The sequence below is a fragment of the Gekko japonicus genome, unplaced genomic scaffold (assembly GCF_001447785.1).
Source record: "Gekko japonicus isolate JY-2015 unplaced genomic scaffold, Gekko_japonicus_V1.1 scaffold1433, whole genome shotgun sequence".
NCBI classification, from domain to species: Eukaryota; Metazoa; Chordata; class Lepidosauria; order Squamata; family Gekkonidae; genus Gekko; species Gekko japonicus.
The window spans coordinates 645,197-661,527 of NW_015168090.1; the positions used below are offsets into that span (position 1 = coordinate 645,197).

Sequence of the window (16,331 nt, forward strand, 5' to 3'; positions counted from 1 at the left end):
AAGGCAAGACCCGTTCCTCAGCATCGGAAGCAAGCTGCCAGTTGACGGCGACCTTGTCGAGCGCATCGGCCGTAAATCGCACCAGCAGCCAGGGCAAGATCACCGTGACTCCACTCCTCGACGGCCGACCCTGTACAATGGAGGTGGACTCAGGATCGTCCGTGACGGTGATTTCTGCCGCGTCCTGGCGCCAGTTGTTCCCGAACCGAAGCCGGCGGCGGCTCCAGCCTGCGGGAACCAGAGTGTCCGACTTCCAGGGCAACCGAATTCCCTTGGCCGGACGGGACTCTGTTACTGTTGAGTATAAGGGGAAATGTGTTAAACTGTCATTCCTGATTGCAGAGGGAGACCGGGTTAACCTGCTAGGGTTAGATTGGTTTGAGCCATTGGGCATTGGTATTTCTGGGATTAACAGGATGTCTGAAAATAAATGGGGCATGCTGTACGACCTGTTCCCTGATGTATTTGCCGAAGGGTTGGGGAGGTACAAGGGCCCCCCGGTTGCGTTTGACTTAGATCCGTCAGTCAAACCTATTAGGTTGAAGTATCGGAAAGTACCTGTGTCTCTCAAACATAAGGTGGAAAAAGAGATTGACAAACTAGTTGAGCAAGGGGTTTTAGAGCCAGTACCATACAGCAAATGGGAGACCCCGATCGTAACCCCTGTCAAATCAGATGGGTCCATACGACTATGCGCCGATTACAAATGTACGATTAACAAGGCGCTGCAGCAACATTCGTACCCGGTCCCGGTAATAAGCCACATTTTGGCTTCCCTGGGGGGTGGCAAGATTTTCGCCAAATTTGACCTGGCCCAGGCATACCAGCAGTTGCCTGTCACCCCGGAGGCTGCCGAGGCCCAAACAATTGTAACCCACCAAGGGGCTTTTAAAGTGAACAGGCTGCAATTCGGGGTCAACGTAGCACCTGGGATTTTTCAGGGCCTCATGGAACGTCTACTAAGGGGGGTACCTGGCACAGTGCCCTATTTTGACGACGTGCTGATTGCGGGCGGGTCTGAACAGGAACTACTGGACCGGGTTAAAGAGGTCCTCAGGCGTTTTCAAAATGCCGGTCTCAGAGTTAAGCGCTCAAAATGCACGCTCGGGGTGGAAAGTGTGGACTTCCTGGGGTTTCGCATTGACGCAGAGGGAGTCCACCCCACGGATGAGAAGGTATCTGCAATCCAAAACGCCCCCAGGCCGGTGAGTAAGAAGGAGCTCCAATCCTTTTTAGGACTCCTGAATTTTTATCATGCGTTTTTACCGCATAAGGCATCAGTGGCGGCCCCTTTGCACGCGCTTTTGCACAAGGAGGCAAAATGGAAGTGGGGGCAGGCCGAGGAAAAGGCTTTTGTGGGAGTCAAGGAGCTGCTGACATCTAATGCCGTACTCACGCATTATGATGAACACAAGCTCCTGGTGTTAGCTGCTGACGCTTCACCTTTTGGAGTAGGCGCAGTTTTAAGCCATCTGATGCCTGATGGGAGCGAAGCGCCTATCGCTTTTTATTCTAGATCACTATCTGCGGCAGAGCGGAACTATGCCCAGATAGACAAGGAGGGTCTGGCGTTGGTAGCGGCTGTCAAAAAGTTCCATGATTTTATTTTTGGCAGACGATTTTTGCTGGTCACTGACCACAAGCCGCTACTGGGGATTTTTGCGCCCGATAAGCAATTGCCAAACATCATGTCCCCACGCATGCTTAGATGGGCGATATTTTTGCAGGCTTATGATTTTGACTTAGAGCACCGGCCTGGGAAAGCGATTGGGCATGCGGATGCCCTCAGCCGGTGCCCGGTGCCGGACATTGGCGCAGACCCTGCCCCCGCCTGTGAGGTCTTGGCAATTGAGGAGCTTCCTCGACCCCCGGTATCATCCAGGGACATTGCAGCACACACGGCCAAGGATAGCGTGCTGTCCCGAGTATTAAACTGGGTTTGGAGGGGGTGGCCGGTTGGAAGCGTTGAACCGGAGTTCGGCCCTTACAAAAGCCGTCAAAATGAACTATCCATTTCTAAGGGCTGTGTATTATGGGGGAACAGGGTGGTGGTTCCTGACAAACTCAGGACGAGAGTGTTAGAGTCGCTGCACGAGGGTCACCCCGGTATGGTACACACCAAAGCGTTGGCCAGAGGGTATGTCTGGTGGCCGGGGCTGGACAAAGAGATCGAAGAATGGGTACGAGGGTGTCCCAAATGCCAGCAAGTCAGACCCGATCCCCCACAAGCTACACCCCAAGGCTGGGAGTCATCTGGTAAACCCTGGGCCAGATTGCATATAGATTTTGCTGGCCCTCTCCAAGGGCAAATGTTCCTAATTGTGGTGGACGCTATGTCCAAATGGCTGGAGGTCGTGCATATGAAATCGACCACATCACTTGCTGTGATCCATGCGCTCCGCCGACTTTTTGCCACCCACGGGTTGCCTGACGTCATCGTCAGTGACAACGGGCCTCAATTTGTGTCTGAGGAATTTAGGCTCTTCCTCACGAGTAATGGCATACGCCAAATGACTTCGGCCCCTTTCCATCCGGCATCTAATGGCCAAGCCGAACGGATGGTCAGGACGGCCAAAGAGGCCCTGGGTAAAATGGACGAAGGGGACTGGAGCCAGAGGCTGGGCTCCTTTCTTTTGCTGCAGCACACCACCCCCTGTAGTGCTACAGGCCGTAGTCCGGCCGAATTGTTAATGGGGCGGAGACTCACGACCCGTTTGAACCGAATGCACCCAGACCTCACTGAAGAGCAATCCGAGCGTACCACGGCGCAACCGAAGGTGCGCATGTTTGAAAAAGGGGACAAGGTTTTCGCACGAAATTATGCAAACGGGCACTTATGGCTTCCTGGGGTTATATCCGACTCTGTGGGTACTCGAATGTATGTGGTGCAGTTAGCTGACGGTCGAATATGGCGGCGCCACATAGATCAGTTAAGGAGACGTTGGGCTAGGGACAGCGCTGACTCTCCGACGGCTGAATCCCCTGATGTCGAGTGGACACCCCCAGAGCAGGCGGTGAGTACCGAAAGGCCCGGTACTGTCCCCGAGTCAGGGCAGAACCCTGTGTGCGGGGCTGAAATCCCAGTCGAGTCTGTGCCTGATCCAGGCTGTAGTGAACCCCACTCTGACCCACAACCTTGTCTGCCCATGGAGCCTGCACCGCTCCGCAGGTCCCAGCGTTCGCGGCAAATGCCGACTTATCTGAAGGACTATGAGTGTAAATACTGTTGGAATAACTGATGTACAAAGGTTGATTGCATGTTTGTAAATAATAAAACAATTGGGATGATGGCTTAACTTAGGGGGGAGGAATTGTAATGTATTGAAATGATTACATGAATCACCTCATAGGACTCCCATGTTAAGCTTCGAGCCAGACCAGGGCTCCTCTGAGCGAACTTCCTATTGGTCGCTTCGTAACAGCGACCAATCAGAACGATACCATTCCCTAGGAGGGAAAGACTCCCATTGGTCTTTATTCTAGCAATCTCATTGGTTGTTATTTGTAAATAGGCGTGGCTACATTAGCCCGGTTATGTTTAAAAGGAGCATAAGCTCCCACTGTTTTCTGTTCTGGTTTCTTACTGAGTTAGTGCTTGTTCGTTACTTCTAAATAAAGCTGAATCACTTGCTGAATCACTCTACGGTTCCTTTGTTAGCGCGATCTAACACTTAACCCACAGGGGTCTTCAGTTTTGTTCAGCTGGTGAGCAATGCTCCCTCTACGCTGTGGAGTCTTGTGAGCAAAGATTCTACTTTGTGAGCTACCGGCATTAAAGTTGTGAGGGAGCGATTTGGCTACTGCAGAAATTAGTTCGCTCCGGAGCCATCCCTTCCTGGGCTAAGGCAAAAAATGTGCAAGCTGGAGGCTAAAAAAACTGTGAGCTAGCTTACACTAACTCAGCTTAGAGTGAATGCTGCTTGTGAGTGCTTCTGGGATTTTGAGAACAGGCTCCACCATAAAAGGGCTGCTGTGGTGGCCTGGATGAATCACAAAAGGGTGGGAGGTGGCAAGTTAAGCATCTTCCTACAATGGAGGCACCTGTGACAGAAAAAAAGGAGGAGATTGTTTTGTACCTGGCCCTTCACAACCCGAAGGAGTCTCAGAGCGGCTTACAATCTCCTTTCCCTTTCCCTTCCCCTTCCCCTCCCCACAACAGACACCCTGTGAGGTAGGTGAGGCTGAGAGATTAACTTATCTGGAAATATATTTAACAGAAACATTTCTGGTCTATAAGGTAATTCTATTCCATACATATCTACTAGTATCTTGTGTACCTTTCGCCAGAATCGCTGGGACTTTTGGCATCTCCACCACATGTGATAGATGGTGCCTACATTGTTTTTACATTTCCAGCAATTTTTAGATACATTTGGATAACATTTGGCTATTTTATCCGGGGACCAGTACCACCGGTGGTACATTTTAAATATGTTTTCCTTGTATGGAATTGCGCGTAACTGTTTTGCAGCAATCCAAATCTTAGACCAGTCTTCTATGGTGTAACCTACATCTTGCATCCAGGCAATCATAGTACATTTAACCTCTTCATCAAGTTCATAGTTTATTAGGAACAAATTATATAATTTTTGAATTAATTTGTCATTTGTCGACAGCCATAGCTTATCCAACTCATTTTTTTCACAATATATTCCTTTCTTTTCATCTTTCTCAAAGGACGACCTCAATTGCGTATTTTCCCACCACGATAACTTTATGCCTTGTTTCTCAAGAGCCTCTTGTTTTTTTAGTATACCTTTTTCATCTAGTAAGGTTTCATAAGTTAAAAGCTCTGTGTTTTTCGTTAGGGGTGGTTTTATAAAGGCTTCTAGAGGGGACAGCCATCTGGGGGTTTTGAGATAATGTTTATCTTTAATCTCTTGCCAGATCTTGTTTAGTGCGCCTCTAACAGTATGTTGATCAAACTTCTTATGTATTTTATCCTTATCATAGCCTATATATGCATGCCACCCCATGTCCAAATCAAAGCCTTCTAACGTCAACAGTCTCTTGTTTTCTAAAGTAATCCATTCTTTTATCCAAGACATTGCTGCTGCGGAATAATAAAGCTTCCAATTTTCCAATTTGGAAGTTTCACACCCCCTTGTTCTTTTCGGTCTTGTAGAACTTTCCATTTAATCCGTGGGGTCTTATTTGCCCAAACAAATTTTTTGCATTTGCAGAAAATATATATTTGAGATCTTAACCCAATGTATATCAAGGCCCAGATTCAGACCAACAATCAAAAAAACAAGAGGGAATAAGCTTTCTTAAACAGGAAAAGTACTGTTTTCCCTAACCAGAAACAGCCATGGGGGTTATTAGTCCCATCAGGGAGTTGCACATGCACTGAATGCTTGCAGATGTGTGCACCCGCTATGATTGCCCTCTCAGGGCCATTACAAACCAGGAAAATGGCACAGGGGAAAGGCACACAGACATACAAAATTGAGAGCGTGCAGAAGAGAATGAGGATGATCAGGGGTCTGGAGCCCTACGAGGAAAGGCTGACGGCCTTGGGAATGTTTAGTTTGGAGAAGAAGAGATTGTGGGGGGGACATGATTGCTCTCTTTAAATATTTGAAAGGCTGTCATTTGGAGGAGGGCAAGGAGCTGTTCCAGTTGGCAGCAGAGGATAGGACCTGAAGCAACGGGTTTAAATTACATGCAGAAAGGTATCGGCTGGATATTAGGAAAAACCTTTTCACAGTCAGAGTGGTTCAAAGGTGGAATCAGCTGCCTAGGGAGGTGGTTAGCTCCCCTTCACTGACAGCTTTCAAGAAGAGGCTGGACGAATATTTGTCAGAGATGCTTTAGGCTGGTCCTGCATTCGCCAGGGGGATGGACTAAATCAGAGGTGTCAAACTCATTGTTATGACGGCCAGAACTGACATAAATGTCACTTTGTCAGGCCAAGCCATGCATGTCATAAAATGTAGCACCAGGTACCAGAGATATAAACTTTATAAAGGACACCGGCAAACCCAATTAACAATATTATTTTTATGCAAAATACAAAAAGCAATTGATTCCTAGCAGTGAAAGCAATTGATTTACTGGGGAACCCACAAAAGTCCCAATGGAGGTATTTAATCATATGCAAGACTAGTTTTTTTCCAAGGGATACCATAAAAGGGGGAGTACCTTACATTTCTATACATACCAATTGCTCAAGGGCTGGATAAGAGCCATGGACGAGCTGATTCCAGCCCCCGGGCCTTATGTTTGACACCACTGGACTAGATGGTCTGTCTGGCCCCTTCTAAATCTATGATTCTATACACTGCATGCTTCTGCAGTGAGTTTCCTTGGGAAATTTACAGCTGGCACCCTGTTGAAAGTCCCTCTTGGGACTACATGATAAACGTAATATGTAGCTTGGCCCAGATATGGCAGCCCTTAAACTCTGATACTGCAGCTGAATTGTGTCAGCAGGCTCATAAATTATGGGTAAGTGATAAATGTGTTATGTACAAAACAGCCTTTGAAGCTTGTTCAACTGGCTTCAACTTGGCATTGAATTTGACTAAACCAATGTTGTAAGCAAATGTTGGAGTCATTTCGAGTTCTCAGGTGCCAACAGCTATATTTTCAGGCGCCTGGCATTTTTCCAGACATTGTCCTGATTTTAACGGGGATGAATCTGTTGACTGCAGCATAGACAACAGATATAACAGCCTTTCCAAAGGACATTTCTTAAAATTCAAAGTGCATTATCCATAGCAGGCAGGTATTTTCAAAGGTCTTGCTCTGATTAAGAGACAAATGTGATGATGCACTCACTTACTTGAGAAAGTTTCACGGTCTGTGTATGCCTGCCCTCCATTTCACCATCATAGTCATCAGGATGACTGATCAAGCTCCACTCATAACTATAGGATGCTTCTGAATGACAGAAAATGGTACCAGATTAGTGCTGTCTGAGGCAGTGAAGCTCTGTATTCTTGGTGCTTGGGTGGCAACAGTGGGAGGGCTTCTAGAATCCTGGCACCGCTGGTGGACCTCCTGATGGCACCTGGGTTTTTGCCACTGTGTGACAAAGAGTGTTGGACTGGATGGGCCACTGGCCTGATCCAACATGGCTTCTCTTATGTTCTTATGAAATGGTTGTTACCCTGTCTGAATTAACGATATGGCCCCAGTTTCCGAGGTTTACCCATGTTTTGCAAGAGGAACAGTAATAGGTCAGCCTGCCCTCTACCACACAGTGCATGCAACTTAGGAAACAGACACTAGAGTAATGATCATTCACACGATTCCTCTGTACTCAGTCTTGCAGGAGGGAAATAGCATGAGTCTAGAGTGCCTGGTGTGTACGTTGCACCATGTACATGGTAGAGGGAATGAGGGGATGGGATCCAGTCTAAGTTTTCCACTAGCAGAATGGAACTTGCCTGATCTCCATGCAATACTGTTCCTGAGGAACTGGGGACCTTAAGGAACAGCATATGGGGGGTCTGCAGTGGGAAGGGGGAATTGATGGAAATTGGCTATTTAATCTAAATCCAGCCCAGGATGTGCCACACCTCCATCTGTGAAGGCCATGCAAACATCCCTCCCAGAAATCAATCAAGAAGAATTATGGGATGTGCACACATGTCTTACAAAGAATAGGGCAGGGCTGGTTTAACATATTTCGCTGTTCCAGCAAGACAATCCACATTACCTCCTTTGCCGCTGCTGGTTTAAACACAACTGGGTCTCAGAGGTAATGCCACTGCTTCATCCATCACCCAAAGACAGGAGCCACGTGAATGCCTGCAGAGTGCTGGCACCTTCCTCAGTGTGCTGTCCCAAGGGCTTGCTTGGGATCTTGGCTAGAAAATTGGCCCTGAAATGGGGTAGGGGTAGGAACAGCCCTCATTTCCCAAAACTTTACTTATTTCTATCGGATTCATCATGAATAAGAAAAAAACCAACTTCCATTAACAGATTGCATAGATGGTCAAACCCTGGAAATCAGCTCACACATGTTAAGTTATAAGGCGAACCACGTCTAGACTTTCTAACTTAATTTTTTTTATTCTTTCTTTTCTTGCAGAAATGTGAATAAAGCCAAGATAATTCATACTTACATTAAATAAATAAATTTAATATAAATAAAATAAATAAAAATAATCAAAACTTCCTTGCCAAAGAAATTCAAACTCCATGTTCAAAAATAAGCTATGCCAGTGAATACTAGCTATGCAGATTTCCTTACTTTCTGTGAACTTCGTGACTATAAATGTTCTCATCTAAATCCAGAATCTGCATAACTTTGAATGTTCTAGATAGGAACAGAGTGAAAACAGGAAGTGAGATATGAACAGTGATGTGGAGCCAACAGGGCCGGCTCCAGGCATTTTTGTGCCCTAGGCAGGGCTACCTTCTGGGGGGTCCCCCCGCGCGTCCACCAATTATGGGGGTTGCCAACCTCCAGGCGGGGCCTGGAGAGAAGGATCTCGATGGGTCCCCGCCCCCCTCTGTCGCCACATAAATCAGTTTGCTCTGGAGCCGTCCCTTCCTGAGCCAAGACAAAAATGTGTGAACTGTGAGCCAGCACACTCTCACTCAGCTTAGAGGGAACACTGCTTCCGACGGAGCTGCAGAAAAGCACACACATAAGCCACAGTCTTTGCAAACGGGGGGGGGGACGGACAGAGAGAGGAGGGGAGGGTCTGTCCTTTCCGGTCAGCTTGGAAATTTGTGCGCCCTGGCAGGAAGAACGCTGTGGAGTGTTGTGAGCAAAAATGCTACCTTGTGAGCTACCGGTGTTAAAGTTCCTTCCCTCCCATCCCCCTTATCTTGGCCCTCCCCGAGGTGCCCCTCCCTGTCTGAGAAGCAGCAGCCCAGTCTCGCGGGGCAGCCTGTAAGGCGCCAACAAGTTCTCTTTCATTTCGGCCGAGGAGCAGCCACTTGACACCCCCGTGAACATGACCGCCCCCCCTCAAACAAGACCCAAGCAGCAACAGAGGAGGGCGACGCGGCCCGAGACGGAGAAGGTGCGGGGAGGCTGCCTAGCGGACCTCCGGGTGCTCCCACCTCACCGGCCGAGGCGCCCTTGAGCCTAGCAGAGGGAGAACGAGGAGGGGAGACGCGTCACTCCCCACAGGCCACGAAACTCCGCGATCTTTCTCTCCCTCGGCTGGCATCATTGGCAGCCTCTTTTGAAGCCCCTTCTCAGCTTGTTTCGTCGGCCTGCTTTCCTGCAACTCCCGGCGCTCGTCCGCCTCCTCCAGCCCCCCCCCCCATGGAGATCTCCTACTTGGCCCTGTGAGTGCCAGAGAAAACACAAGCCAGATGATTCCTGTCTCAGCACCGCGCAACCAAGTTGGGGCGTGAAAGCCAAGACAAGCTCTACCTGCAGCAGGGAAGGGGCGCAGCAGAGCAGCCTCTCTGCAGGGCGAAGAAGCCACTGGGAGCGACGGCATGGGAGAGGGTGTGGTGGCGAGGAGCAAGCAGGATCGCGGGGGTGCGGCTACTCCGCCGCTATCAGGGCTACTTTTTAAAGGGAGCTCCGCGGGGGGGGGGGTAGGGGTGCATGCAAGAGAGAGGCTTTCCTTTCCTGATTCCCCCATTGCTGAGAGAGGATGAGATGGAGGCAGGACGAGCGGATGGCAGGCGGCGAGGTGTGCTGCTGCATCGTGGTGCACATGTGCAGAGCCACAGCCACCAGCACACCACGCCCCCCACGCGCCACCCACGGGTTCCCCGGCAAAAGCTTCCCCGGCCTCACTCCGCCGGGCGCTCCTGAGTTGCTAAGGGCAAACTCACCCCGGCCCTGCACGCGAGAGGGGCGGACGCCTGGTTAGGGCAGCGGCAGTGGCTGGGGGGCGGGGCGCAGTTTGGCACCCCTGAGGGCCGGCCTGCCCTAGGTGAGCCCCTAGTTCGCCTAGCGGGCGAGCTGGTCCTGGGAGCCAACCATGGGATTACTTTGACTCTCCCCCATTCCACTGAAGCCCCTTATGCTGTTCCTGAGTGTTTTCTCACCCCCAGGAACAAATATTTGGAGGAGAGCTCAGTGGATGGCAGCAGGAGTGGGATGTCCCGCCTCATGAGGTTCTCAGATGATTGGGCACACCCCACTGGCAGCAAGAAAGAATGAGTGACAGCAGAGTGGGAGACCATGAGAAATTCTGCCATGCTGGGTACAAAAGATCTCATCTACGAAAGGCGATGCCATTACCAGAGGCTTCCTCGTTGCTTTCTAATACATTTGTGCAAACTTATTTTCATCATCCCATTCATATTAAGAACTCACCTGGAAGTGATGGTGTAACTACAAAGGCATGCAGTTCAACTTCCTTTTCTGGTAAAGTTATTTGTATATTATCTCCAGCTGACACCAACAGTTCTTTTACTGCACATAAATTAGGGGGGAAATGAAATCATTTGAAAACCAGAGTAAAAATTGTATCCTCGCTACCAACTGAGTAAAAGTCTGCAAGCCCCTCCTGTTGCTGAAAATCTGTATGCATCATAGCAGTGAGGTACTGCTATTTCTCATCAAACCTTGGCAAATCTTCCCTCTGACAGTGCAAACTGTAAATAGTCAGCATGACTTTTCATCGTGCCACATGCCTTAGGTTTACAGTGCTACGCAGGGAGGTATCCCCTTGCAGGTACATGGTTATATCTCTTGTAGGCATTTGCATCCTGAGCTATGGATTCCATGAATTAATAGTTCCTGGTTTGGGCCCACTGAAGAGTTTCCACACACAAGGTGGATTTTTGGCAATTCCCCTCTCTTGTAGCAGACCTCCCACTCCCTCCTAACACTGTTCCTGGGGGGGGGTCCCCTGCCCACCAGGAGCAGCATTTGGGGCTGTAGTGGGAGGCAGAGAAGTTGTGCTTCATGGATGCAAATCACTTCTGGACCCAGAAACCTTCCAGAGGATCCAAGCAAGCCTGTGGTTTAAATTTAACATCTGTTCACGTATATGTATTTTTAGCCAACAAAGTAGTAAACAAACGTTATCTGCCATCAACATTTTGTACCATGCCCTCATGTAATGTATAGCAGCCTTTTATGGTCTTCAAAAATAAATACCAGTAAGATGCAGTTTTTTCTTACCACAGGTTGCCAGCTAAGTGATTAATTACAAGCCTGATTTGAGCAACATCTTCAAATGTAAAGTGTCAATCTTTTCAGGCCACAAAAAAGACTAACTCACTGTATCTCTCTGAGTCATATCCATCCTGTGCGGCACGAGCTGCACTGGTTGCCAGTGGAGTATCGGATCAAATTCAAGGTGTCAGTGTTGACCTTTAAGGCTCTTAGTGGCCAGGGACCCATATATCTTTGGGACTGCCTCTCTCAGTATGCCCCCAGATGAACATTATGCTCGGGAAGTAAGAACCTTTTGGTGGCCCCTGGCCCAAGAGGGATCCGGCCATCTTCAGCCAGGGCCAGGGCTTTTCCAACCCTGGTCCTGGCCCGGTGGAGCACTCTGCCAGAGAACATCCATGCCCTGCGGGATCTGGCTTAGAAGGCAGAGATGTTCCGGCAGGCATTCAGTTGAGGACAGCGATGGTACAGACTGAGGTCTGGTACTCTCATACCTCCCCACACCCCCACACCCATATCCACTCCAGGGGGCCTGTGAAAATTTTATCCTTAAACTATTTTCTGCCATCCTGAGCTGATTATTTTATGTATTAATTGTTATTTATTGTAGTTTTAATTTTTTTAATTTTGGTAGTCTTGTATTCCGTAATGTGTTGTTGTACTGAATTTTATTGTAAGCTGCCCTGAGCCCTGCTTGCAGGAAAGGGTGTCCTAAAAATTGAAATCTTCATCAACTGCATATTTCGCACACCGTCGCTCCAAATTCCCCAGGGGAGTCTACATAGTTCTTTCTTCCTCCATTTTATCTTCACAGTTACAAAGCAAGTTAAGTTGAAAGAGAAAATAATAGCAGAGTGGGGACTTGAACCCAGGCATACCCAGTCCTAGACTGCTGCTCTAACACTACACATATTACCAAAACATCAGCCACAAAGTATTTACATTACCTGCTTTTGCAGCAGTAGTGGGAATTGGTACTTGACCTGTGGCAGAAGGCTCAGTAGTGAGAATGCTGGTGGGCACTGATGAGATTTCATCTTCTATGTGACTATCAAGATCTAATGTTTGTGTTTGTGCTGCAGGCGTGGAGAGAAATCCAGTGATGTCTGAAGAAGGAGGATTACGGGAAGGTGTTAGACCCTATTAAGATGAATTGCAGGAATACATCATTATTGTGAATACTTTTCTCACCATTCAAAATCACACAAAAAACCCCCCCACACATAAGATTCCATCACAGCTAGCCGATGAGAGATGGAAAACATGGTAGATTTCCTGGCCTTACTATTAAAAAAATTGAAGTTTCTGTGATTTTCCAGTTCTTTTCTATGAACTGAACAGAACAAGAAAGGACTACAGGTGACAATGGAAATGCTACTAAGCAAAACATACACCTAAGCATAATGCTGTATAAAAATTCTTTAGAAAATAATCCTGGGCTATAGCCATGAAAAAAGTGGCAATAATCACCAGTGTTTTCACAGCTATAAAAAAGACCAGTAGTTGCATGGATTAAGGTTACATAATTAAAAATTGCTTATAAAAATGCCAGTGAACATACAACAGGAAACTGCCATCCTTCAGAGCATCGCAGGTACAGAACAGTTTGAAAGACACACTAAGAAGATGTGAAGAAATAAGAAGGAGAAAAAAACAAGAGTGCCACTGACTTAGGATTTCCACCTTTCCCAGAGGAAAAGATATTAGACTTCTGCTCATTTTCATATGTTAACTCAGCCTGGTTCCCAAAACAAAATTAGAAGTTATATGGATGAGAGTTGCAGTGAATGAGACTGTCAGCAAGCCAAGAATTACCATAGTAGATGAAGCCAAAATTCTATCAATGGGGCATAGGTATATTACAAATATCAGATTCATGACAATTTAACTACCACGGATTTCCCCAAAGGAACTCTGGGAACAGATGCCAAGAATTGCATTAGAGATCCCTATCTCCCCCCTCACAGAGCTATAATTCCCAGGGTTCTACAGAAATAAACCAGTTTAAATCTGTAATAGAATTAATCCAACTTTCTATCATCAAAAGTGGCCTTGCAAGATGTCACGAAGAAGCTCACAAGGAGCACATCTGGAGGAACGCTTTCTGTCACTGTTCTTCAGCATCTAATAATCAAAAAATGTTGCCTCTGGACATGCAGGCTCTACTTGCCTGTCAAGGCATCTTTCAAAACCTGCTCTGTCTCTCCTAATTCCAGCCATGCTTAGCGTTGCCAGGTCAGGGTTGGGAAATACCTGGAGATTTGGGTGGGTGGAGAGTGGGGAAGGTGGGATTTGGGGAGAGGAGGGAGCTCAGCATAGGTATGTCATACAGTCCACCTTCCAAAGCAGCCATTTTCTCCAGGGGAACTGATCTTGGTTGTCTGGAGATAGCTGTAATAGCAGAAAGTCTCCAGGTGCTACCTGCAGGTTGGCAAACCTACCCATGCTCCAAGCATCTCTATATCCCCAGATTTAGGCTTGTGCATGCACTCACACACACTGCTGCTCTCTTTTTGCCTCTTTTATAATTTTTTTGGGGGTCTTTAAATGAGACAACCACAAAGCAGATTGCAGACCACTCCAAACTGGCCTACAATATTTTGAAAGAACGTCTTATGTAGCTGTCAACATAGAAGAGCAGACCGCAACATCTTCAGGACTAAGTACTATTGTTTTCCGTCATCTATGCAAACTTGTATCTTCAAACATAAGCACTGGAAACTTGCTTGGAAAAATAAATTAAAACTGGTTTTCTCAAGGCCAAACTAGATGAGACAGAAAGATCCATGAGTCCTGCGTGTGTGAGTTTAGGTTAATTCAGAGGCTATTTTGGGGGAGGTTAGCTGGAGGAAGGAGAGTGTTTAACCCTTTCCTCTCATGCCTATTCCAGGACTCAAATAGCCCCTCTCTAAAGCTACAATTAGACTCCATGGTTGGGAAAGGCAGGTTGAAGTGCTCGTACTATTCTTTTCACTCATGCAGTGTCAACTGCAGCTTCTGATGGGTTATTTAATTATAACATGGAAGGAAAAGTATTGAATTCCACCTTCTCTCAACTGAACCCCAGTCTACAGAGCATCTGCCCGGCGATGATTATTAGCTTTTAAACACACACACACTCTGCTGAGATCCTACTCAGGGGATCCTAATCATATCCAGAGGATCCTAATCGTATCTCATCTAGGTCAGCCTTCAGAATTTCAGCAAGAACATTTAGGATGCAGCCAGTGGATCATAAGTTGCCCAGTCTTGCTTGACGACTACAAAACAATATACCCTTTTCATTCTTTAAAACCTGGAAATGAAAAGTTCAGAAGCAAACTTGTTCTTCCTCAACCTTTCTCTTCTATTATTATTTATTATTTAAAACATTTTAATGTCAGCTTTCCACCCAATCAGGTCCACAAGGTAGTGAACATAAAAACATTTAAATAATTAAAAATACAGTTAAAATTATAACATTCAATTAAAAACATATATGCATCTCCCACCATTAGGAGTAGTAGGTGAAGGAGGAAAAAATCCCATTCCACTTCAGTCCCCAGCAGGATGGAAGCCCTGGCCCACCCACCCCCCACCTCAGTTCTACAACATCCAACACTTACCTTTTCCTGCCTGGAGCTATTAGCTTCTTTAGGTGGCTGAAAATCCAAGTCACTTGCAGGTGCTTTCTTTACCGGGCCCAACGTTCCTTCAGGCAACTCTCTGGGATATTCAGTGACAGATTTCACCTCAGATACAATTTCATTTGTGGGACTTTTCAAATCGACTTTCTCCCCGTCACTCCCCCCCAGCTCTTCATGCTGGCCTCCTGAAGAATTGAAGCCATTTTCTGTGGTGACCATTAGACCCCAGTCAGCATAGTCATCAACATTCTCCTTCTTGATGTTCAGCTGAAAGGGATTCTGTTCCATATCCCCATATTCATCTGTGTACTCAGGTACCTCTTCAAGGCTACGCTCTTTGCTCAGGAAAGACAATTCCTTTAGGCTACGCACTTCCTCTGATGGGTCATCCTGCACAGCCATAGAGGGAAGCACGTTTGATGGCATCTGCTGAAACCCCAGCAACGCAGCTGGCCTCTGGAAAGGCCTCAGCACAAAGGTCAAATAAGACTTCACCTTCTCCATTTTCTTGGGCTCACAGTTTCCTTTATGTTGACAATTGACAATATAGCAGTGCTGTTCAAACATCCAAGACAAGTCACAGTCAGAAAGACTGCAACAGGCTGCCATGCAGTCTGCCATTGACACAGCATGGGGGACCCGCATGATTTTAGTTGTTTCTAAACTGGGAGATATTATTGCATCTGAGTACTTGGCGCCTTCCCTGCACTGTTGACAGAAACACCCTGAAATAATAAGCACTAATGTCAGGAAGATAAGATTAACACCACACAGCCCCCACCAAAGAGTCATTATGTTAAGAAAAGAGCCTCTCTCAATTAACATCTTTGTTCAACTTAAATATTGCTTGAATACATACTTTCTTTAAATGAAATATCTTGAATAATTTACAGCTTAGAATTAACCAAGCGTAACTAACAAAAGCACATGAAGGCTTATACCGTGAATAAAACTTTGTTGGTCCTAAAGGTGCCACTGGACTCAAACTCTGTCCCGCTGCTTCAGACCAACACTTAAAAGGATGCTAAGTATATTTATGTATAAACAAGACCAATTAATTTCAGAAGCATTTTACTACGCTTAGTTTTCCCATTATCTTGTGGTGGCTCCATGTGTATCGTATATGAAACCTGCTGAAGTGGAAACTGTGCCCCAGTCATGTCTCTCAGATAACGCGAAAAGTTTTAGATCTCTTTCCCATATCTATTTCACTCCCATTTCACTCATCACTCCCATAAGCACATAAAGAATTAAGCTGGGCTCCATCATACAACGTGCAAAATGAACTGTGACATAACAAGAACATATGTACACAGATTAAATTGCCTAACTCAGATGTAAACAGTAAGCCTTGTCTACAGAAATGCTTCGTTTTGTATTGCTTTAATTATGAATTAAAAACTGGTTAAATGACAGGAAGCAAAGAGTAGGATAAAATGGACAGTTCTCACAATGGAGGAAAGTAAGCAGTGGGGTCCCACAAAGATTGGTATTGGAGCCAGTGTTCCCTCTATGCTGAGTTAGTGTGAGCTAGCTCACAGTTTTTTAGCCTCTAGCTCACACGTTTTTGTCTTAGCTCAGGGAGGACGGCTCCAGAGCAAATTAATTTATGCAGGACCCAAATCGCTCACTCACATCTTTAATGCCAGTAGCTC

At 46.8% G+C, this 16,331-nt stretch overlaps 1 protein-coding gene across 1 annotated transcript in view; it reads right to left on the reverse strand.

Annotated features, from left to right (window-relative positions):
• KIAA0319 (KIAA0319 ortholog) overlaps positions 1–15,336 on the reverse strand; it is a 40,566-nt gene extending 25,230 nt beyond the window's left edge. The window contains exons 1-4 of the mRNA XM_015414724.1: positions 14,656–15,336; positions 11,998–12,190; positions 10,244–10,342; positions 6,788–6,885 (exon numbers count right to left, since the gene is read on the reverse strand). Of these exons, the coding sequence (XP_015270210.1) occupies positions 6,788–6,885; positions 10,244–10,342; positions 11,998–12,190; positions 14,656–15,321 (1,056 nt within the window). The 5' untranslated portion in view covers positions 15,322–15,336. The remainder of the gene's footprint in view (positions 1–6,787; positions 6,886–10,243; positions 10,343–11,997; positions 12,191–14,655) is intronic.
• Between the last annotated feature and the right edge of the window lie 995 nt (positions 15,337–16,331).